The 21,898-nt window shown below is 41.8% G+C and overlaps 3 protein-coding genes across 5 annotated transcripts; 1 reads left to right on the forward strand and 2 right to left on the reverse strand.

The window, feature by feature from the left end:
* Nucleotides 1–1,491: 1,491 nt before the first annotated feature.
* LOC6572709 lies at nucleotides 1,492–13,066 on the reverse strand. Of its 3 annotated transcripts, none has more exons than XM_001998779.4 (5): nucleotides 12,872–13,066; nucleotides 12,468–12,527; nucleotides 5,313–5,469; nucleotides 5,120–5,218; nucleotides 1,492–1,786 (listed from the first exon to the last, which is right to left on the reverse strand). In XM_001998779.4, exons 2-5 carry the CDS (start codon nucleotides 12,474–12,476, stop codon nucleotides 1,650–1,652), a joined length of 402 nt encoding a protein of 133 aa, XP_001998815.2. In that variant the 5' UTR covers nucleotides 12,477–12,527; nucleotides 12,872–13,066; the 3' UTR covers nucleotides 1,492–1,649. The 3 variants fall into 3 exon arrangements, with proteins under 3 accessions (XP_001998815.2, XP_043863357.1, XP_043863356.1); XM_044007422.1 differs by lacking the exon at nucleotides 1,492–1,786 and adding an exon at nucleotides 4,500–4,905 and having other exon boundaries at nucleotides 12,872–13,065; XM_044007421.1 differs by lacking the exon at nucleotides 1,492–1,786 and adding an exon at nucleotides 4,500–4,905 and having other exon boundaries at nucleotides 5,105–5,218; nucleotides 12,872–13,065.
* Nucleotides 13,067–16,455: 3,389 nt separating this feature from the next.
* On the forward strand, nucleotides 16,456–18,227 carry LOC6572708 (vesicular integral-membrane protein VIP36). Its single transcript, XM_001998778.4, has 5 exons — nucleotides 16,456–16,721; nucleotides 16,803–16,918; nucleotides 16,980–17,177; nucleotides 17,239–17,568; nucleotides 17,651–18,227. Exons 1-5 carry the CDS (start codon nucleotides 16,595–16,597, stop codon nucleotides 17,855–17,857), a joined length of 978 nt encoding a protein of 325 aa, XP_001998814.1. The 5' UTR covers nucleotides 16,456–16,594; the 3' UTR covers nucleotides 17,858–18,227.
* On the reverse strand, nucleotides 18,157–21,786 carry LOC6572707 (adenomatous polyposis coli protein). The gene is made up of 2 exons (XM_001998777.4): nucleotides 18,670–21,786; nucleotides 18,157–18,608 (listed from the first exon to the last, which is right to left on the reverse strand). The coding sequence occupies exons 1-2, from the start codon at nucleotides 21,556–21,558 to the stop codon at nucleotides 18,246–18,248; spliced, it is 3,252 nt and encodes a 1,083-aa protein (XP_001998813.2). The 5' UTR covers nucleotides 21,559–21,786; the 3' UTR covers nucleotides 18,157–18,245.
* Nucleotides 21,787–21,898: the final 112 nt, after the last annotated feature.

A 21,898-nucleotide genomic window follows, 5' to 3' on the forward strand; every position in this document is an offset into this window, starting at 1 on the left:
TCGAAAGGGTCTTTAAACTTTTTAGTATGTGCTGAAACCGGAATTAAAATACAAATCAATTAAAGCAAATGTACCGAAGGTCAGTTCGGTTTTTCTTTTTGGTCGACGTGATTAATGTACAGGATTTGCTAGACGAAACACTCAAAAAGGTGTGTGCTGACAAATTGTGAGTCACATAGCACAGCTAATTAAAAACAGGAATGGTAACGAATTCAAACAATACTGCAGTCGTTGTTTGCTCGAAGGCTCAAACTTTATTCCAAACAATATTTTTTTTGCTTGTTTTGGTGCGATTTATATGTATATTCATATGCACACAGATACATATATATGCAATTCTTAGATACGTGGGACACGCTTGTAGTTTCATTTATTGCCTAAAGCGACAAGACATAAATATTGCTTGCAGTCAGCAAATTGTCATTTCATTGAAAATTCTTGTGGTCAACAAGGTTATCAACGGTGCGATGACTGTCAATTGGCAGTGCTCGATTGTGATTGGCCTTTGCCGTTCTGGCCGCACTTAATACGAATTATGACAGGCCTGGGCACCCGCCGCGTCATGTGGCTCGTCTGCACTCACACTTTGACCATTACAGTTTCGGGCAGTGAATCATGCAGCCGTCACCATTAATGATCTCTCTGGGATACTGTTGTTGTTGTTGCTGTTGCTTTGCATTGTTACTCAATCGCTAGAGAATTGTTGACTTTTTTTTTCATATTTCGCGCAGCTCTGCAACTTCTGACAACTGCGGCATACACTCAGACATTTACAAATAAATAAAGAAATACAAAAATTGGGGGCTTTATTTTTGCTGTTGTTGGAAATGTGCCCCAGTGTCAATGGAAATTAACACCGCAGGCACCGGCTTGGCCTATTCTAGGCGTCTACGTAATTTAACATACAATAGCAAGCGCCAACTGCAACAGCAGCAGTAGCAACAACAGCAACGGCCACGGCAACGGCAACGGCAACAATATAATGGCAGCATGCAATAGTCTACGGCGGCATGAAATGCTGTTGTAAAATGCAAAGGCAAAGGCAAACGCTTGCACAGATTTCTTGCAATCAAACAGTAACAAGCGAATAAACATTCCATTCCATGCCAGATGACGATGACGCGTATTCAGTTCACACTTTAATAGCGGCTACCGCGACGATTTGGGCTACTGTTTGCGTGGGCGTTGCCGATCGATAAGCATCGCTTGGGCCTGCATCTCTGGTAGATGCTTATGTATGTATGTGTGATATAACATGAACGAAATTATGCAACAAGTCAACAATAACAAATATTACAGCAGTGATAACAAATGTTGATTTGTTCGCTTAACGCTTGCTCGCTCTCAAGTTCGTTTCCTGAGTCTTTCGTTTTGTGCATACATTAACGACTGCAAGGCAGCGAAAAAAAACACACACACACACACACAAACAAGATATATTGCTGCACACTTGACTGCACGACAACACGACGCACAAAAGTTAAACACAAATTGCACATTTTACACATTTATTTACAACATTGTTAGATATTTGCCTAGGCGCCTCATTAACTGACTACTTACACATGACTCGACTCCCAACTCTCTCTCTCTCTCTCTCTCTGTTCCTCTCCATGTCTTTCGACTGTTGGGCTGGCATCCCCGTTGCCTTAGATGTATGTGTACCGCGTATTGTATGGACTGGTATAATAGTTGAATGTTGCATACGATGTGTCGGGCGTCTGAAATGTGGTGCTGAAATATGTTGGATCCACGCCGCCAGCTGCCGCTGCAACTGCTGCCACCGCTGCGAATTGGACAGTAAAGAGGGACACAACAAAAAAAAAAAAACAAAAGAAAAACAAAAAAAACAAAACAGAGAGACATTGTCAATTGATTTGGCGGCCATTCGGATTTTGGCATTACTACAAATATAATTACAAATAATAATATTTATTGTTAGGCTTTGGCGTGTGCACTTGAGATTAGTAGGTGATACTTTGCTGCCAACTCGTAACAAAATTCCAACTGTGGGCGTCGGCAACTGACAAGACACGCTGAAGGTTAGGCGCTTCGTCAATCATGGCGTCAAGTGTTATTGGGCAAGTGTCCAGCTGCAATTATCATTGTGACTGTTGTTGTTGTTGTTGCTGTTGTCTCTGGGGCGTTGGCTTCACTTTTTAGAATGCCCCGTTTAATGTTTGGTAACATTAACCGACCGTCGTTAGCTGTCCGTATACATATTTTATGGTGGGTGGCTGTCAATTGGCGGCTGCAACAACAACAACAACAACAACAACAGCAACAACTATAAGAGCAACTGTGGTGCAGCATTTGCGTCATTGTTACCACAGCCACAAGCCGGCTAGCCACAGGCAGTCCTCATCCAGGAAGCATATGCTGCGTAACTATTTTTTTATTTTATGCTTGTATTTTTTTGCTCAGAGAACTTTAAGGCTTGCAAAATTAATTACACAATGGCCTTTTGGCTGGCTGACTGTTTGGCTGGCCAATCGATATCGGTCATTTGGCTACCAGTTGGGCCAATCGTGCATAAATTGTCAAATTGTAAAAATTATCTCAACTTAGTGTCGTTCGTTTGTTCGTTTATTCGTTTGTTCACTTCGTTCATTGTGAAATGTGTTTCCATTGCATTTGTGTACTAAGTAAGTCCAAGTCCTCTGGCTGCTCGCTTGCCTGCCTGAGCTTGGCTTGGCCTACTGGCGCACTAAGGCTAAGCTATAGCAAAAAAAAAAGTTGCTCCATTTCGTTTTTCTTTGCATTTCTTGGCTCTCAAACGAAAAACAAATGGCAAAAAGCTATAAAATAAAACGGCTAGAAATACGCAGCTGTAGTTAGTCGACTCAAAGATACTCTCCATTGAATTGTTAAATAGTTGCCTGATGCCAGCAGGATATGGTATATAAAGGCAGCTTGGCTCATTTAGTCATAGTCTTTTCAATACCTGCCGGGTATTAAAAAAAGGTAAAAAATGCAAACTACTAACAAATTTTTTGCGCAGCATTAGACGCGCATATCATTGAGTGTTTCTCTGTTTCTATTGCACCTCATTTCTCTCTCTCTCTCTCTCCCTCTCTCTCTCTCTGTCTCATATGCAAATATCAGTGCATACGCTCATTGATTTTATAGACAGGCCAGACACATAGCCTTTTGCGGCTTAAGTCTTGATTGCTATAGCAGCACCTGTTGCTGTTGCTGCTGTTGCTGCTGCTTTTGTTGTTGTTGTTGGTTTTGGGACTTGGGGCTCAACATATTTGCTTGTCGTTAAAATTGTTCATATTTCTTTGCCAGTGTGGGGTACTTAAGGCATCACAGGCTGCCTGCCAAGGGGATAATAGAATTGGCATGTGGAGAGCTATATTGGCAATCAGAGAACAGGCAATGAATAAGCAAAAGCCTTGCCTCAGCCATGGGCTGCATATATGTATGTATGTATTAGTGCACATTTTTTATACATTTAAAAACGGATTAATTTATGAATAGTATGGCAAGGGAGGAGCTAAAGACCCATATGAAAAATTTCATATCATAAAGTGCAGATATAAATGTATGAAATTATATATATATAATTCAAAGGAAGATTTTCATTATATATATCCATATCTAGTGCATTTCTGAGTTGCCAAACGGAAAAATTAACATGTTCAAGCCATTTATAATATAATATATTATAATAATACAAGATTGTATAATGAACAGGAGTAAATCCAAATGTCGAGATTATTTCTATATTTATAAACATATATAGGATTATAATATTTCGATCGACTCTTGAGGTTTTAAGCTGCTAGACTACTTTATAAGTATAATTGAGATATTACATATTGAAATGGAAGATTTAATTATGCTATGCTTAATCATCAGCTATGCCTTCATGCTCAATTTCGACTGAGTCAAGTGACTCCTTCAACAAGTGCTCGTTCAGTGTCATAATATTTCGTCAGCCCCAAACAATTTGGGCGCTTGAAAGCATGTCAATATTTTGAGCCCACTCTAATGTGAAGCTGTTCGATTTGTGTCGCTGCACTTCAAAGGTGTCTTTTGTTAATTAGACGCTTGTTTTGGTGTGCACTTACAATAATTGCTACAAGAAATCATAAGCATACTTGTACGATAATATCAAAAAGCCAAAGTGCTGCATTTGTGAATGTGAAACTCAAAACACTACAAAATAATTATCAAAAGAAACGAAAATCAAAAACACTCGAATAACAAAATAAAGATAAAATGTAAATAATAAAAATATAATACCATGTTGCATTTTTGCTGAAATTTGTTTTCTTGTCTGGCCGAAAGAAGTCAAAATTATTCAAATATAAATATAAATTAATTAAAAAAATATATATTTTGTTTTTTGTTTTTTATAATTTAGTTGTTTATTTTTGGGCTAAAAATAATAATTTTTAAGTTACAAATTAAACAAAATAAAAATTCGTAATATGCAAAAGAAAACATAAATACATATAATAAAAGAGCTGGCCAAATAGAAATAAAAAACATAAAAAGCAAAACGAAAAATAAAATTATTGTGTTTGCAACTAAATAACAATAATTAGACTAAATAATTGCTAATAAGCAATATTACTTTGACATAGTTTAGTTGTTATTATTATGTTAGCAAGTGCGGCTTATGTGGGTGGGTGTGCGTGTAGGTGTGGGCGTGGGCGTGGGTGTGGGATGGGTTAGGGCTGTTGTTGTGTGCTGTGGCCGACTGTGGGGCTTAGCTTGAAGTTGATTAAGTGCTGCGAACGCTCAAATTGCGATTAACTGTGACGCGCATTTCCGTTTCCGCTGTTTGGCATTGTCTGTGCTGTAACTGAGTGTGAGCTTGTGTGCGTGTGTGTGCTTATGGCTGTGTATGTGTGTGTGTGTGTGCGTGTGTGTGCAGTTAACCAAAGATTGTGCCTGTGAATTGGACGTGGGTTGGAGGATAATTATTTAACAATAAAAAAACAATATTTAAACACTACTTCAATTGCACTAATAAAGCTTTAAGTGTGTGTGTGTGTGTGAGTGTGAGTGAGAGTGTGTGTCTGTGTGGGTGTAGCTGCAAGTGTAGCTGTGAGTGACAATGGCCTAGACTATGCTATTGTTTAGACCGTACGTCTGAGTGAATTACTTTGCTGTGGCGGCACAAAACCAAAACCAGAGGCGCCAACAACAACACCGCTCGACTCCTCAATCGCATCTGGCGGCGAGGGTGGGAACACAACGGGTCCTGAAAAGTATAAAAAAAGTGTATAAAAGAAAACGAAAGCATATAGAGCATGTATAATATTCAATATACACAATACACAATGTGTAGAGCTTACCTCGATTTTGGCGGGGATCGCGCACCTGCGCAGCAGAGGGCTGTGCCAGGGAGAGAGTGTCGAAGGCGAAGCGGGATCTGGTGGGAAATTGTCCTAGAAAGTATTGCTGGCCGGCAGCAAAGGCCAGGCACAGGCACAGAGCGGCAATGGTGACTAACTGCAAACGGAATGGAAATACAGATTTCGTTACGTGTTGGTAATACAGTTGGTAATACGGTCGGTAAGTACGGTCAAAGCGATTAAACCATTGCAATCTGTGTCAATGCCAGCGTAGCTAAGCATATGGAAAACAATTAAGCCTCTGGCTTGTACCACACTAGAATGCCATTCAGGTGTACTTGAGTCGAGCACGAGCCAAGTGCCAATACCCTGTATTCAGTTCTTAGCGCTGCCTACCCCGTCTCTCTCTGTCTGTCTCTCTCTTTGTCCATCTCTCTCTGTTGGATAATTTTTCGTATGTAGAGCATTTTGAACGCGTAATTAGCGGCAATTGCATAAAACAATATTTACGACAATTGCTGCAAGAGCGCGGCTTGAAATGTTAGCCAAATATTTTCAAACTCTCTCACAACGGATCTCGAAAGCTGACCCAATTCGGAGGCAGACAACAGCAGCAACAGCGCCAAATGCATCGAATCTAATGTTGTGATAAGCATGCAGCTTTAGCTCGTTAAGGCGCCAAGAGCTGCGCTTGTGGTCAAGCTTTGTGGAAGCTGTGGCGGCATGCATCAATGGCCCAACTGCAGCATGCTGTGCAAATTGGCTTTGTGGTTATAAATATACACATATACATACATATATGTGTATATATATCTTTATATATAAATAAAGTGCTGGCTGTCGGCTAGGCGCTTGAATTTATTGATTTCCCACTGAATGCTCGACAGACTGGCGCTGTTCGATTGGCAGCTGCAATTGGCAACTGGGCCGCAAGTGTTGTGGGTGTTGTTGCTGCATCCAATGTCTTATTTAAGACCGTCACGCAATTGCAACAGACGCCACTGCACTGGACGCTAATCATAGGGCAGCAATGACTTAATAGATCGCATTCAGAAACCCAAACTGCCCCATATGAAAGACTTCCAGCTGAATATAGAGATCCATATGCTGTTTTATGGCCAATAATCACACCTAAGCCCACATTCAGTAATGTAATTGTGGCTGGCTTTTTGTTATTTTCGTTTTCTTGTTGTGGCTTTGAAAGGTTTTTGCTTCATTAATTGCCTAATGGGCCGCGCCTGCAATCTGCATTGCACTGCAGGGCGTATGCGCAATATTTGGTCGAACGCTTGCAGCTCATGTTAATTTTACAGGCATTTTGTTGATTTTGCTACAGCTACTGCAATTGATTTAATATGCAGCAAGTGTTTACGAGCACCCTACAAATATATAAAAAATAAAAAGCCAACAAAAAAGGCAACAAAATCAAATATATGTACAAGTAGCTCTAACAAGAACAGCAACAACAACGCTAATTGCTATAAGCCAAAATATGCATATATTGTATATAAGAATAAAAATAACAAGAGCACAAATTGTCTTGAGACTAAATAATCAAAAAAAAAAAAAAAAAAAAAAAAGTATGCAAACAAGGCGAACAGTTGCCAACAAGCAACTGTGACTCTTGTCTAGACTTTAGAGTATCGCAAACTTGTGAAAATGCCTTTTAATTAATTCATGTCTGTTGCTGTTGTTGTTGTTGCTGTTGCTGTTGCTGCTGGAGTTGGGCTCAGACAGAACGTCTGTTGCCACACTAGAGCACAAGCTATTGGCTCCACTGAGCACATCAAAGCGAATCAGTTCTCCAGAGCAGATGAAACACATGTGATAAAGCTGGCTGAATCTCATATGGGAAATAAATCCGAAAGTGATTCAGTCTGAGTCCGAGTCTGCAGTGGGCGGTTCTAGCAAATGCCAATCAGCTGTACGAGTTCCCGGTTGAAAGCCAGGTAAATGGAAGCTCAACAGTTGCCATGGGAAGCCGACAAAAACTCTTTTGATCCATCATAAAAAACAATCTAATCGGACTTTAAAATCTAAAAAAGGAAACAACAATTTAAAGCAATTTGAACAAAACTAACAGCTGCTATTGCACTGAGCCAAATAATTGACAATTTGCTGAATTGGTTTGCATATTGCAAGCAAATTATGTGAAATCTAAATCATTAAGGTACAATTACAATTTTGTACAATTATCAAGGTAGCTATCTAATCGATTCTACTGCTAACAAAATATATGTTCTTTTTGCAGAAGAGTGAATAGAGGGGATATTTCTATATTGCATTTGAGTTTAGTTGAATTTGAAGAATTTTTGAATATCTTTATGCTGCACAAAAATTAATTTATATTATTTTTAATAAGACATCAAAATTTACTAGCATTTAAATAAGTTCTATTTTCTTTTAGTGCAATTTTGTTCTATTTAGGTTTTTCTTAAATTACTTGTGCCTCAATTCTGGACCATCATTTTGCGCAGTGTATGCTGCCTATATATTTGGTGCCCACTGTGGCATGCAACACATGTAAACCGTCAAAATGTCGTCAGCTGTGGCCTGAGGCAGGCATTTTGAGTTTTTTCTGCTGGCTTCCAAAGATTTGCATTTCGGCATTCTACGCATAGCTGAGGACGGCGAGCTGAAACCGCAGACAGCGGCCATTTACCGTTGCCGTTTAAGCTAATTAAAATAAATTAAGCGCAGCTCCAGTTTAATAATCTGTTTCTGTTTTGCTGCTCAGCTTTGCGGCTAGCCGCAAGGAATCCACATAAGAATTTACACGGGTAGCCGTGAAGCCGAGCAGCGCACGCTAAGTTAAGCTAATTTGTTCGACTGTGGGACATGAGAACAAAACAGTTTGTATTGAAATTGCAATCATTCCTCATTGTAGCTCGCCCCGCGCCCCGCTCTTATCGAGGCTGCCGCAAATTAGTTGAACAAATGACCTTAGATATGATTTCGTAATTGGGCGGCGCTAGCAGGCCGACATGGCAACAAACAGCAGCAGTCGAGACTGTTGGCTAACGGCGGCGCATGCGAAAACCCACCCACCCACAACAATGATTAAGTGCAGCAACATGTGAGCGTGCCTGTGCCAGCGCATAAAACCTAAATGAAAAGCGCAACAACAACAGCAACAACAACAAACCAGTGGACAACTGCGAAAGCAACAACAACAACGAAAACACAATAACATTGCCTTGTTAGCAGCAAGTCAGTATCAGCATACCCTGTAGAAACCAATTAAAGGGCATACAGAAGCTCAAAATTTGAAGCGACTTCAATAAAGTGGCAAATGCAAATTTAGAATAAGAAATGGATTTCACAAATGTTTTCTTAAAATTACAATTTTTTCATTTCTTGTATCCATTTTTTGCAGGGTATCTCAGCTGTTTGTGTTACTGAATTCGCATCAATTTTAGTTATTTTTCAATCAGATTTTTCATTTTTTCGCTGGCATTTATTGGCGTTTAGATTTTGATTGGCTCAAATGTGCAGTAAAAATAAATTATTTTTTTTTATTACTCTACAAAGACTTGGACAAATCCATTCGAACAGGTAACCAGAGCGTTTTGCATATTTTTTTTATGTTTTTATTTTGTCTATTTATTTCTGTGCTGCATAAAATACACTGAGAATTAACTTTCAATTAGCTGTTCCCGCAGGTTTGAATTCAATTTGCATGGGCAGGGAGTGAGTCACGTGACAGGAAAACGGGGAAAAATGAGGCCTGCTGGCTACAGCTGGAGCATTAATTAATCTTATTTAAATGGTTTGTCATTTAGCTAGCGAGCATAACCAATTTTGATGTGAGCATTGCAAAAGTGAATGTTGAACAATTGAAGTTGTGCTCAAATTTACGCGGCCATAAAAAAAAATAAAAAATAAAAAAACAAATGGAAGAAAACAAAAAATTGATATTGTTATCGGTTGTTAATGATTGTAACGCCTACAGCAGCAGCAGCAACAGCAGCAGCAGCAGTGGCAGCAGCAGCGGCGGCAGCAGTGGCGGCAATAACTCTCTCAGATGCTAAAACTGTCCAGGTTAACGCTCGATTGGGCAACTGTTCATTGACTTTCAACACGGAAGCATGCTGCTAAATCCAAACTCTCACCACTCGCCGCTCGCTGCTCGCTGCTCGAATCTCGGCTTTAGACTTTTGGCTCCCGTCTGGATGCATTTGCGTTTGCCAGAGCCTAAAGTCCAAAATGGAGCGCGACTGTTGGCTGTGTTTAGTAGGCGCAACAAGATCAACAACTGCTACAGCACGGTCGCTGCTTTCAATTACTTTGAATTGTGTTTAATAGCTGGAAATGATGCCAGGCCGGGCCACCACGGGCCACGACGGGCCAGTTGGAGACCGCTCGTCGACTCGCTGCCCACTGTTGATTGCTTTAGCTATTACTTGTTGCCCAAGCGATTATTAGGCATCAATTTGGCACAGCTCATTGGCTAGGAAGTGCCAATTGCCGCTTGGCAGCGTGAGAATCGAAACAGTTTTCCTTTTCCTGCTGATGCGGCCCCCAAATGAAACAGCAACAGCAACAGCAGCGGCGGCAAGCAAATTGGTTCAAGTTCATGCGGCAACAGCAAAAATTTGTAGCATTTAAGGCATGACAAAATGCCAAACACAACGCACATGTCCACTGCCTGCCCGTTTACCTGCCTGCCCGTAGCTTATAAATATGGTAATGGCCTGGCCCCGGTCCCGTGTCCATTTCGACGATAAATCTAACATAACTATTTTGCAAGCCAAAAACGCGCTCGCGCTCGCACCACTCGCACCGCTCGCAACGTTCGCATGTGGGCAGCACCACACGCTCTCCGAGCTTCAAGCTAATGTCCAACTGTAGCTGGACATGTGGAACATGTGTATGCCAGGCACTTGCCGTGCGCATTGACTGACTGTCCGACTGACTAACTGAGTGACTGACTGACTAACTCGCAGACCAAGACATGGCTCCAGCTCTGATTGCGACAGCTGCGCTTTTGCTGCAAACGCTAATCGTGTCGCACTAAGCGAATTGTAATAATAAAATGGCCAAAACAAAATCAAAAAACTAACCAAAAACTAAAAACAGCGACTGATGCGATGAACGATATCAAATGACATCGCACAGCACATAATGCCAAAGACACTGAGCATTAGTTTCATTGCTCCGAGCTGAGAGGAGCGCCCCGACTGGCCAAAGGATTCATGTGCATGTTGTGAGAAACGATTGAACAATTAAATAGTTATTGTGCATTCAGTTATCTTCAACGCATTTCATATGCCAATAAAATGCTCTAAAAGTATCTCAGAGTGCGTAAAACTTTAAAATTAATTTGATCAAGTCTTAGCCTAGTTTCAAATCTGATCAGCTTAAGCTGAAACTCTATAGCCATATACTGCTTCTCAGTACTTTGGCTTGGCCTAGACGAGCTACAATTATGCACGACAATTACACACACGTGTGTGTGTGCGTGTGTTTCGTAAAGTATATGTTAGTCTAGGCTGCGGCATCTTCATTAGCTGAGACCATAGCGACATGGCCTGGTCTGGCCAGGCCAATGCAAAGCAAGCCAAGCGTAACACAAGGCAATTTTATATTTATGGCAATTAATTTGAATTTCTACACGCAAAGCGTGTAAAATGCAACAACATGTCGACGAGGACAAGTTGTAGCTGGCGATGGCAGCGATTAACCAATGAATTAAAGCGATTGTCGAGCAATTAATAAATCTTTTTTTCTTTCGTTTAGACTCTTTGAGTGTGTGTGTGTGTGTGTGTGTGTGAGTAGAGCATGGCACGCATGACCCAATCCTAATCGAGAGCGATTTGCCAGACGTTGATTGCGGTTCCCAGGGTGCCCAAGTGCCTGCCTGCTGAGTGCTTGGGATGAAACGGCAACTGCCGACTGCCGACTGCAGTCAGCTGGATTGCAGTTGCAGTTGCAGTTGCAAGTTGTTGTTGTTGCCGTTGCAGTTGCCATTGCATAACTTAGAGACTCTAATGAATCGAATGCGGGCTTTTCATAGTTGTTAAATTTATGGCCGTCACACACACGCACATGCGCACGTTCACGACACTGTGCATTGGAGTTGAATGCTGGCGAGACGCCGCGAAGTGGACACGCAATGGCCAAGATGTTGGTCAGCGTCAGCGCTAGAGGCAGCGCCAGTTTGGTCACTTGACTGTGACTCTGGCTTCAGCTTTGGCTTTGGCTTTGGGGATATATTGGCGCGTGTGTATCGCACTTTTCAATTAACTTACAAAACGCATGCCCAAGCACGTTTTGCCGTTTTGCCATTGCGTTATTGCTGCTTGTTGTTGTTGTTGTTGTTGCTGTTGCTGTTGCTGTTTTTCTTGGCATTTGGCTTGATCTGCAAACAAGTGTCTGCTGCTTGTCTGGTTCGGCAACGGCCTTCACCATGAACTTGAACTTCCCTCTTTACCCCATATTGCTTTAGCTTTTATCATCTAATTGCAGCCCGTTCTGCACAATGAGCGCACGCATGCGTATGCGTATGCGCGTGTGTGTGTGTATGTGAGTGTGGAATTGGCTAGGCGGAAACATTGAATATGCGTGCTGCATAATTATAGTTCATATGCTATGCAAATCGTATACAATTTATGGCTTGGATGCTGTAGTCCGAGACCATTGTCTGCGACATAACAGCTTAATAGCCAGCTACATTTATGCTTCTCTACGAGTGTGTGCGTGTGTGTTTGTGTGTGTTTATTTAAATACGATTACGATAGATATGTTCATTTATATACATTTGCTTGCGGCGGGCTTTGTCAAGTCGTTAATGCCGACAAAATGCTTGCCGCTAAAAATTGACACACGACAACGGGCAACAATCCACTGGCGGCTGGCCATAAATTCAACTGCCCAATAAAAATTCTGAATACTACAATAGCCTCAGAGTTTGATCTGGCTTGGGTCAATTTGAGGTGAATGGTGGGCAAAGTGTGTTGGCTCACGGCTCTTGCATATTCGCATTGGCGTGCGAGCGAGCATCAAATAAAAATGCTGTGAAAATTGTCGCTTGGCATTGGGTAGTGCGAAAATAAAAGACTTAGGCAACGAACTTGCTCAAAATCACGTATACGCAAAATTAAATATAACTTCTTTTTTTTCCCGCTTTGATTTGATTCGAGTTGATATACTTACGAATTTCATGTTGATTTAGTTGAAGTGTTTTATTGTAGACGGTAATTGAGCTGAGTTGCGCTGCAATTAGTTAACAAATATTTTCAAAATTAATTTTCGGATTTATGAAGCACTACACTTTTCTTTAGAGCACGAATCACCAGCTTGTTTATTTATTTATTGATTTTGTAGGTATTTCTTAAAATGAATTTGCAATTTCCTTGCTTTAATTTTCGGATTTTTTTTTTTTTTGTATTTTAGCTATAAATTGCATTAATATTATTATTTGTATTATTGTTATAAACGTTCGCACGCGAGTCAAGTGAAACAAAAAAAGCCAAATTCAAATGCGTTCGGCGGCTTTAACAATGAGCTGGGAACTGTTAGCTGGATGCTGTTTGGCTGTCAACTGGGTATTGGCTTACACGAATCTGCGCTGCGCTGTATTTAAAAATTGTGTGTGCTGCCTTTGTTGCTCGGCTTTGGCTTTGGCTTTGACTCAGACTCAGACTCGGACTCGGACTCGGGGACTCGGAATCGGAATCGGACTCGGGCTCGGCGGATCGTAAGTTTGTACGTCGAGCTGTGCGGTAAAACGTTTAATGAATTCCAACAGAAATGCTCAGTTGATTTTATATAAAGCATGGCAAGCGTGCGCCGTTGTCGACGTCGACGTGGCCGACGTTGCTTTGTTAGCTGCGTTTTGAGTGAGTTTTTTCATTCATTAGTTTTGTTGTTGCTGTTTTCATTTCTCACTCGAGCATTGAGTGTGAGAGCCTTTAAGCAAGTTGTTGTTGCTGGCCTACGTGCGACACGTGATGGTCGTTGTTCTTGGGCGGATAGTGGCAAATAAAAGCAACTTTCTAGCGTTTGGCTTGCGCTGGTCTCTGCTGCTGTTGATGATGTTGCTTTCCGGTAACCAGTTTCAGTTCCAGCTTGAGTTGCACTTCATTCGGGTCAATCAGCCTCGATAGGCGCTTATGCAAATCTAATGCAAATGTGATAGGAAAGCTGGCAAACACCTTGACTTGATTGCAGGCGAAAACAGCAACAAAAATTGCATCAACGACTACAACAACAACGATAGCAATAGCAACAACAATGCTGCTGTGTTGTCAGCAACTATAGCTTTGGCAATTTCTTCCGCCTCTGTCGTGCTGACCGTGAAAATTTCGTGTGATTGTTGGTCTTTTTTTATTGATCGCTTTTGTTGTTGTTGTTGTTGCTGCTGCAGCTGCTGCTCAGCTTTCAGGCCATTTTTGAGGAACGTCGTCGACTTGATTTAAATGACAATTTACAAGATATTTGTATGATTGTCTGATTTAAGATCGCAATATGCATAATCATCATAATCATAACGCACGAATTGCTTGCCGGAAGCAATAAACAGAAGGCTTAAACCACAAGCCAGCCGCTAAGTTATTTCTGTATGTACATATATTGTGAATTACGATCTTTTGTTACAATTCATATTGCTTTAAAGTGTACAACATAATATGCTTGACATTTACGACCCTTAAACTGGAAAGCAATTAACAGCATACGAGGGCAGTTCTTAAGTTGTTACTGATATTTCAGAAGATTCACGTTTCAAGCCAGATTCAAATTTAGTTAAACTTAATCAATGGCATGCTTTAGATGTTGTCAGATCTCTAAAAGAAATAACTAAGTATTAATAGCTTTAAAAGGTTTGTCTGTCTGAAAGTATTCACGATAAAGATTTCGTGAACTGAATAGAGTAAACACAGCTATAAATCATTTTATGACTTAATTAACGACCCTCGCCATTAATGCGACCAATTAAATACAAATTGCACACTTGTCGCAGCAATGCAAGCAATGCGTTAGTTTTAGCTTTTTTTCCGCTAGTCAACGCACTTAATGGAGGGGAGAACATAGGAGATAATATTATCGATAGTAAAACCAAGTTCAAGTTCAGCTGTCATTTGTTTGAGAGTGGCAGCCGCAAAAACCCTAACTTTTTGTTGATGCCACAAGTCGCAGAAAACCGCAGTAATTGAATTGCATTGAGTTGTATAATCATATTTTGTATTGTCTTCAGTTGGCGCTGGGGTCAAGTTCAGTTGGCCAATTGGTTAGCGCAATTGTTGTAAGCTGTGCAACAATTAGCGCGCTTAATTGTCGATTGCCATTGATTTATTACTGATCGACAATTAACAAATTGCCTTGTGCGTACTTTGCCTTTTTGCCTTTGCCTTCTTTCGCTTTCTTTTTGTTGCTGTTGCTGTTGCTATTACTATTGCCATTTGCTTTGCTTTTGTTTTGTTTTGTTAATTGAAATAGTTAAACGTCTGACAGCGGTTATCAATCATTGGAGCAAATTTTCGGCCTCAGTACGGCTTGGTCCGGCCGGAGGTTAATGCCACTTTAAGGAATTGAAATCTATGTTGGGCTCAAACTTGTCTGCACATGAGCGACCGACTCAAATTAATGGATTTTTAAGCGCGCTAAAAATAGTAGCTGATATGATAGTCCGAGTATTTGAATGCTAATCTGTTATTTCATCTCTCAGCTGTCGGCAACTGCGCTGAAATCAATGAGAATTACAAGTCCATTAATCACCGATGGCTCCAAGCGCATCTAATTATAGAGTCCAAGTAATCAAGCCAGCTCATACGCAATTCATTCATAAGTATCCAAGAACAACAAATTATATTACAAATAAAATACATATTATATTAAAATGAACCTCGCCATTATACTTGCTCTTAAGGAAGTCAACTGCAAGTGAGTTTAAGAGGAGCAATAACTTGCTCAAGAGCTTATTATGGAACAGGATTCATGTGATTTTAACCTGAGCGACGACTTACATACTCTTTCAGAGCCGTGTTAAAAGATGACCAAACGATAATCGCCGAAAGAATCAATCTCAAATCTTTAATATATACTTATATTCCAACAAATGTCTATCTTCTATGATAGAAGTGATCAGGATTTATAATGACTGATTATCGATTTCGTAAGCGCAAATATATTTGAATTCTTAAATTATTTATATTTGGTATTATAAATTTGGATTGCATTGCTTTTTTTTTGTCATTCACTTAACTCCCAAAGTTGTCGATGTGATTCATTGACCTTCCGGAGTTAATTATTAAGTGTATGACGATGTCGCACTTAGTTTCTGATATAATTAGATACGTTATATTCCAATTAGCAACGTGTCGAGGAAGCGTCGCTGCATTAGACGGTTAACGATTTATATATTACAGTTATTGCAGCTGCAATCGCCAATTAGCTAATTGTGCCCAAATATGCAGAGAGAATTATGAAAAGCGAGCGCAAGTTCACATGTTTAGCATTCCAAATTTCCGGTCCAATTCAATTTGCATTATACATGCACACACTCACATATACGCAAATGCATGTGTGTAAAACGTTTAGCGTTTATTCTCACGACATCGACCTTGGCAATGCTCAACGCAGCGCACCGCAGTTCTGTGTGTGTGAGCTTAACGCACGCTCCAGTAGCTTGCAAGGAAGAAAACTCTTGTTGCTGGAACTGGTTTTCAGTTTTTCACTTAGAGCCAATTGAAGGCGTGAATATGCGTACGCAATAAGCCGCTGTAATAACAACAACACCAACAACCACGCATAACATAATTTGGACAAACTGACAGCATGTCGGTGTTATAGTCAAAAAATATAATTGAAACGGGTTGTCACGAGGTTGCAGATGTCTGACAAATTATGTTTCCGTTTGACCATTTTCGATAGGGAAGAGTTTATAATTTATTTACTTGTCAACACAAGCAATTTGCATGTTCATTATTCACTTGCCATTCGCTACGCAAATTTTTGGCGGTTACTATTTAAATTTTTCGCTGGCAGTGCCAAAACTAACAGCTACAGCTCTCAGTGCTGCAAAACACAAAAATTATATCGGCTGCAGTATATCGAAAATGTATTTTCGCTGAGGTTTCGAAAAAGGTTTGTTTTTATTAGTATTTATCGATGTTTCTAGTAACTATTGTCAGCTTATGGGACAGCTGTGATTATCGATAGTGCCAGCAGCTAGCTAACAAAAAACAACCACTCATCAAACCGGCATTAAAACCGAAAAAGCGAGAAAGATTCGCCTATCTTTAAACCAAATTTTTGTAGAGTAGACGCCAACGCATGTTAAAATGACACAGATAAACACAAATTGGATTTTGGCGTTTTTCGGCGCTCTTGTGGCCTTGGAATTAGTAAAAAGCTCTCAAAGCAATGAGTACATGAAGCGGGAACACAGCCTAGTGCGTCCATTTCAAGGTAAGATAAGCTTCTGTGATGCCTATATCTAATATGCGTAATGTATCGTATTAACATTGCTTGTTTCGTTATCAACCCCAGGCGTTGGCGTTATACTACCACACTGGGATTTTTTGGGAAGCACAATGGTTACCAGTAACTATATAAGACTGACGCCGGATTTGCAATCAAAAAGCGGTGCGCTATGGAACTACTCGGTATGCGGGCGTGTAATTTAGTATTTTTAATGATTATTGATACTATTGTTGTATCCCACAGCCCGTTATGGGACGCAATTGGGAAGTTCACGTTGGGTTCAAAGTACACGGCAAGGGCAATGAGCTATTCGGTGACGGATTTGCCATTTGGTATACGAAAGATCGCATGCAAACAGGTCCTGTATTTGGAAGCAAAGACTATTTCTCTGGACTGGCAATCATACTGGATACATACAGCAATCACAATGGGCCACATAATGTACGTACTTTGTTCATTTTCATTTGCTGACTTGCAGTAGCTGTTATTTTGTTAAATTTAGCATCAACATCCATATTTGAGTGCGATGGTTAATAACGGCACCTGGAGCTACGATCATGACAGAGATGGTACACACACACAGCTGGCTGGCTGTGAAGTGCGATTCCGTAATGTGGATTACGAAACGTTTATTAGCATACGATATGAGAACGACGTGCTGTCCGTTTCGACGGATCTCGAAAATCGAAACGAATGGAAAAACTGTTTTGTAGTTAACAATGTGGAGCTTCCCACTGGCTACTACTTTGGCTTGTCGGCAACAACGGGAGATTTGTCCGATAACCATGACATTCATAGCTTCAAGTTCTTCGATATAGACACAACTATCACTGTAAGTTTAATATATATTGATAGCTTCTAAGTTAGTGTAGCAATACTATAATACTTTTTAATACTTTTTTGCTTTTATCCAGCACGAAGAGATTATGCGCCGTACCAACATTATTCCAAATGCCAAAACATTTGAACCGCCGCGGGAACACAAAGATGATCCGAAACCAGGAATGTCAAATGCAAAAATATTTTTCATACTGCTGTTCGTAGTCCTGGTGACGGCTGGTGTGGCAATATTTGCCATTTCGTATTTCAAGGATCGCAATGCGCGAAAACGTTTTTATTAAAATCGGCAGCTCCAGCTGCGACAAAAAACAACCAAACTTAGGCATAGTCGACCAAAACATCATGTTACAAGCAGCAGCTGACAAGTTTCAAGTCCTTTTAAAGTTAATTTATATTGAATGTACCCATTACGATATTTATTCATAAGTTATCTAGATGACCCGGGTTTTGTTAGATGTTCGTTTTGAAATTGTGGAATAGGTAAAACAAACAACGACTTAACGGGCAACAGAAATGGGCAATTGTTAAATTTAAGTGCAAATTTTTAATCAGAACTCTAGAAGAATTGAGAACGTATGAATATTATTGCAGTGTGTATATTACATTAGAAAATATTTAAAAACAAACGACCAACCAACTGCAAACTGAAAACTATAGATTCTTAATTAGCTAGACCCAGTGATGTTGACGCTGTCGGCTACTGGATGCTGAGCGCGGAGGCGTAGATCTAACAGTCGTGGCCAACATAGACTCGATCTGACGCACCTGATTGCTAACGAAGCGCTCGTTGGAGGGCTCGTTGCGATCACTTTCCAAGTTATCATTCGATTTATGCATGCCACTCAATATACACTGCTCAAACAATGAAGTGGATTGGCCATCGTCCAGTGAATCATCGGAGCTGTAGTCAGTTTTAGCATTCGAAATTGTCTGTCGTCTGTGGTTGTTGCTTGGCTTGGGCAGCGTGTTTGTGTGGCTCGAGCTGGTGCTGGCACCGCTTGGTGGCAGTCTGCAACTACCAGCGGCAATGGCCTGAAAAGTATGAACAAGGATTAGATGACACAGATGACATAGGTATCCAGCAAGCACTTACTTGGCTTAACAGATTTGAGTCGTCGTCAGAGTCCATTGACAGTGAACTGAGCGAATCGCTGCGTTTCGGCAGCTGACGCGGCTCAGCTTCTACAGGAACAGCACTTCGTCGTGGTGGCAACTTTGGAGCGGACTCTGCATTCCTAGGTAGAAGTGGTGGTTTTAGTGCACGGGTTGGTCCCACCTGCGCAGAGCCGACAGTTAGGCTGGAGAGACCAGAGATAACGGAGAAATTACAGGGGCTGTCTTCTACGTAGTACTTATTCATCTCATCCGTCACTGGTAAATAACTAGGAAGAGCGCTGCCCCCGCAGCGCATCTTGGAAATGGCATCCTCGGGGACGTTCATTGCCATATCTTGGACTTGCGGCATAGGACGTGTAATTTGTCCATTGCCATTATGGTCATTGGCAGTGGAGGCTATTGAAAGCACTGACAGATTGCTATTGCTGCCCGCTTTGGACAGCAGAGCTGGAGTATCCTCCGTGCAGTAGCTACGCGGCGCATCGTTGCCATTCAGGTCATGTCCGTTGGTTGTGCAGTTATCGTTTGGAGGCGGAAGAGATGGCTTGACTTTGCGATGAGGCGACTGGGGCATGCTCTGCGTGGGTGAGTCTGGCAGCTCTGAGGGTGAGATCACGCCGCTTTGCATGCGACTGTATTCACTAATTACAGAACCATTATCCTCACAACCAATGGTCTCATCATTCACCAACGAATCCATGGAACTACGTCTAGAGAACATAAGCGGCGTCTCCAGGGCGGAATCAATAGCCTGGCAAGCTGCACCATTATTATTGCTGTTGTTATTGACACTGACTTGTTCTGGCGCCTCGACAACTGATTGTTGGCTGTTTGTTGCTTTGGGAGCAACTGGCTCCTTCTCGTGCTTGACATGTACGTCCGTTAGACTGGTGAGTGAGTCGAAGCGACTGAAGCAGCCGGGTGTTCCCTCATCACAGTAGTTGATCGGCCGCTCACCGGGCTCCGGTTCGGGCGTGTGCAAACAGCCATCGGATTTATCGACTGCTAGATTCTCCAAAGCATTACTGCGAAGGTTGAGTGTTTCCGGGCGTTCCACGTGATCGCTGCTCAAATCACAAGCCGAAGCGGATTTAGCCAGAGTTGGAGGAGCGGGGCTCGCACTTTCATCCAATATGAGCAATATTTCACTACTCTCTGGCTGCCGTTCCTCACATGTTGCTGGCTGTGAATTCGCAACTTGGGCGGACCGTCTTTCTTTATAGCGCGCACTGAAATCAGTGAGCTGATCTAAGTCGATGGAATTGTCAAAACTGGTCTTAGCCGGCTTGTGCTCGTTATAGCTGTACTTCATCGAATAGTCAATGGGCTGCTCCTCCGTGGGTGCCCTATAATGGCTCAGCGCAGTACTAGTACTGAGCTTTCGTTGTTCAAAGGCGCTGTCCGACTTAGTTGAGAATTTCGTTGAGTCGGAATCAGATTTGCCGGAATATATTGACTCCCGGCTTTCACATTTGCGAGGTAATGTGCTGCTGTCATTGCTGCTGCTGTTTGCTGTCCCGTTGCGTACCTTCTTCAGTGACCCTGTGGGATTACTACTTAGTCGCAAAGAGCTGTAACGACGCGGCAATGTGCCTGCATGTCCGTTGGGTATCTCCTTTGAAGGTAACTCATTGTTGGTTGACAGCTCAAGAGCGTTGCGATAATTTACCAAGTTCTTAAGCGCTGAGGCACTGCCCTCAGCTATCATAGAATTTTTGGAGCTTGTCAGCGAACGTAGTAGCGGAATGGCATTGTGATCGATAAGAAACTGTTGATCCTGAGGACAACGTGCAGACAAGTTCCAGAGCGTGCCACAGGAGTTGCTAACTACCGTCTGGTTATCCATCTTGAGTTGCTGCAGCAGAATTGCCAAGCAGTTGTGCTCCCTTAAGATCTGACGATATGATTCACAAACAGCTATGTGACTGGATACATTCCGCAAGATGCCGCCAGCGTTCTCTACTATCTTAAGCGTCTTGCTTGGACCTTCGTAGCTGAGCATTTGTACCAGAAATGCCAATGCCCCATCGACGGCACAAAACTCCGCTTTGTTGGTGCTGCAGTGTGCCGACAAATTCCAAAGAGCTGACAGAATGGCCTTCAATGTGTTCTCGCTTTTGTTGTGCATAGCGGCCATTGCAAGAGCCGTCACTGTGCCAAGCTCGTTAAATATGGTCTTCAGGTGCTTGTCCGCGCGCCAAGATAGATTGCGCAAAACGCTAGCAGTGGCTTGCAACAGATCATCGACATCCGGGGTGTTTGAATCCAGCTGGGCAACCAACGCCTCCATGAACTGCTTCTGTCCACAGAGCAGTGACTTATTATTCTCTTCCCCGCAAGTGAGATTGGTCAGCGTCATAAGTGCATAGCGTCTAAGCAAATTGCATTGCTCACGACCTGCTGCCGGTCCATGAACGGCATGGTCTAGATGAACCAGATTTGGTATTGCTTTTAGGGCACCCAACTCGCACATGGTCTGGCGATGTTCCTCATCGAAGCTAGCCTTCATCAGCAGCTTCATAGCTGCCAATGGATGACGCTCTTCATCATCGGCAATCGATTCACCACCACTTTGCAATTGAGATCGTAGAAAATTGCAACTATAGTCGTGTATTTGATCTAGAAGGCGCAGAACCTTCATCTCCCGTTGATTTCCTTGAACAATATTATGTAGGGCTTGGCTGGCATTTCTTCGTGCTGCTCCGCCCGCACCGGCACCGTCATCATTGTCATGCAGAATTTTTACCAACAGTTGGATGCAATCGGAGCTGCGCAATGCTGAACAGGTGTCCGTATTTCTAGAAAGCTCCAAGAAGTTGCGTGTCAGCTCCAGTTGTTTGTGAGCGTCGCTCTCGTTCAGCGTCATGTTTACAAATGGTTTCCGCTTTATTGATTTTGCCGGGCTTAACTTTAACACTCTATTCTACGCGTTGTACCTAAGTATATTCCAGGAACTATAAATTACCTGCCTCTTTATGAAGCACTAATAGCTAGCAGGTAGGCGATCTGCGCTGAGTTTAGTATATCATTGTGGCATCGGAAACCCAACCTACAGCGCAGAAGCAACTGCCTTTGTTTGGATGATGCTGTTATGTGTTATCGATTTTGAAAAGCAACAAGTAATCGATAGCAGTAGAAGCATGTTTAAGGATATTGGCATTTATTATGATTCTATTTTATTGTTGTTATGGTTGTATATTGGCTTG

This window comes from Drosophila mojavensis, unplaced genomic scaffold (assembly GCF_018153725.1).
Source record: "Drosophila mojavensis isolate 15081-1352.22 unplaced genomic scaffold, ASM1815372v1 contig_16, whole genome shotgun sequence".
In the NCBI taxonomy this organism is placed as follows: Eukaryota; Metazoa; Arthropoda; class Insecta; order Diptera; family Drosophilidae; genus Drosophila; species Drosophila mojavensis.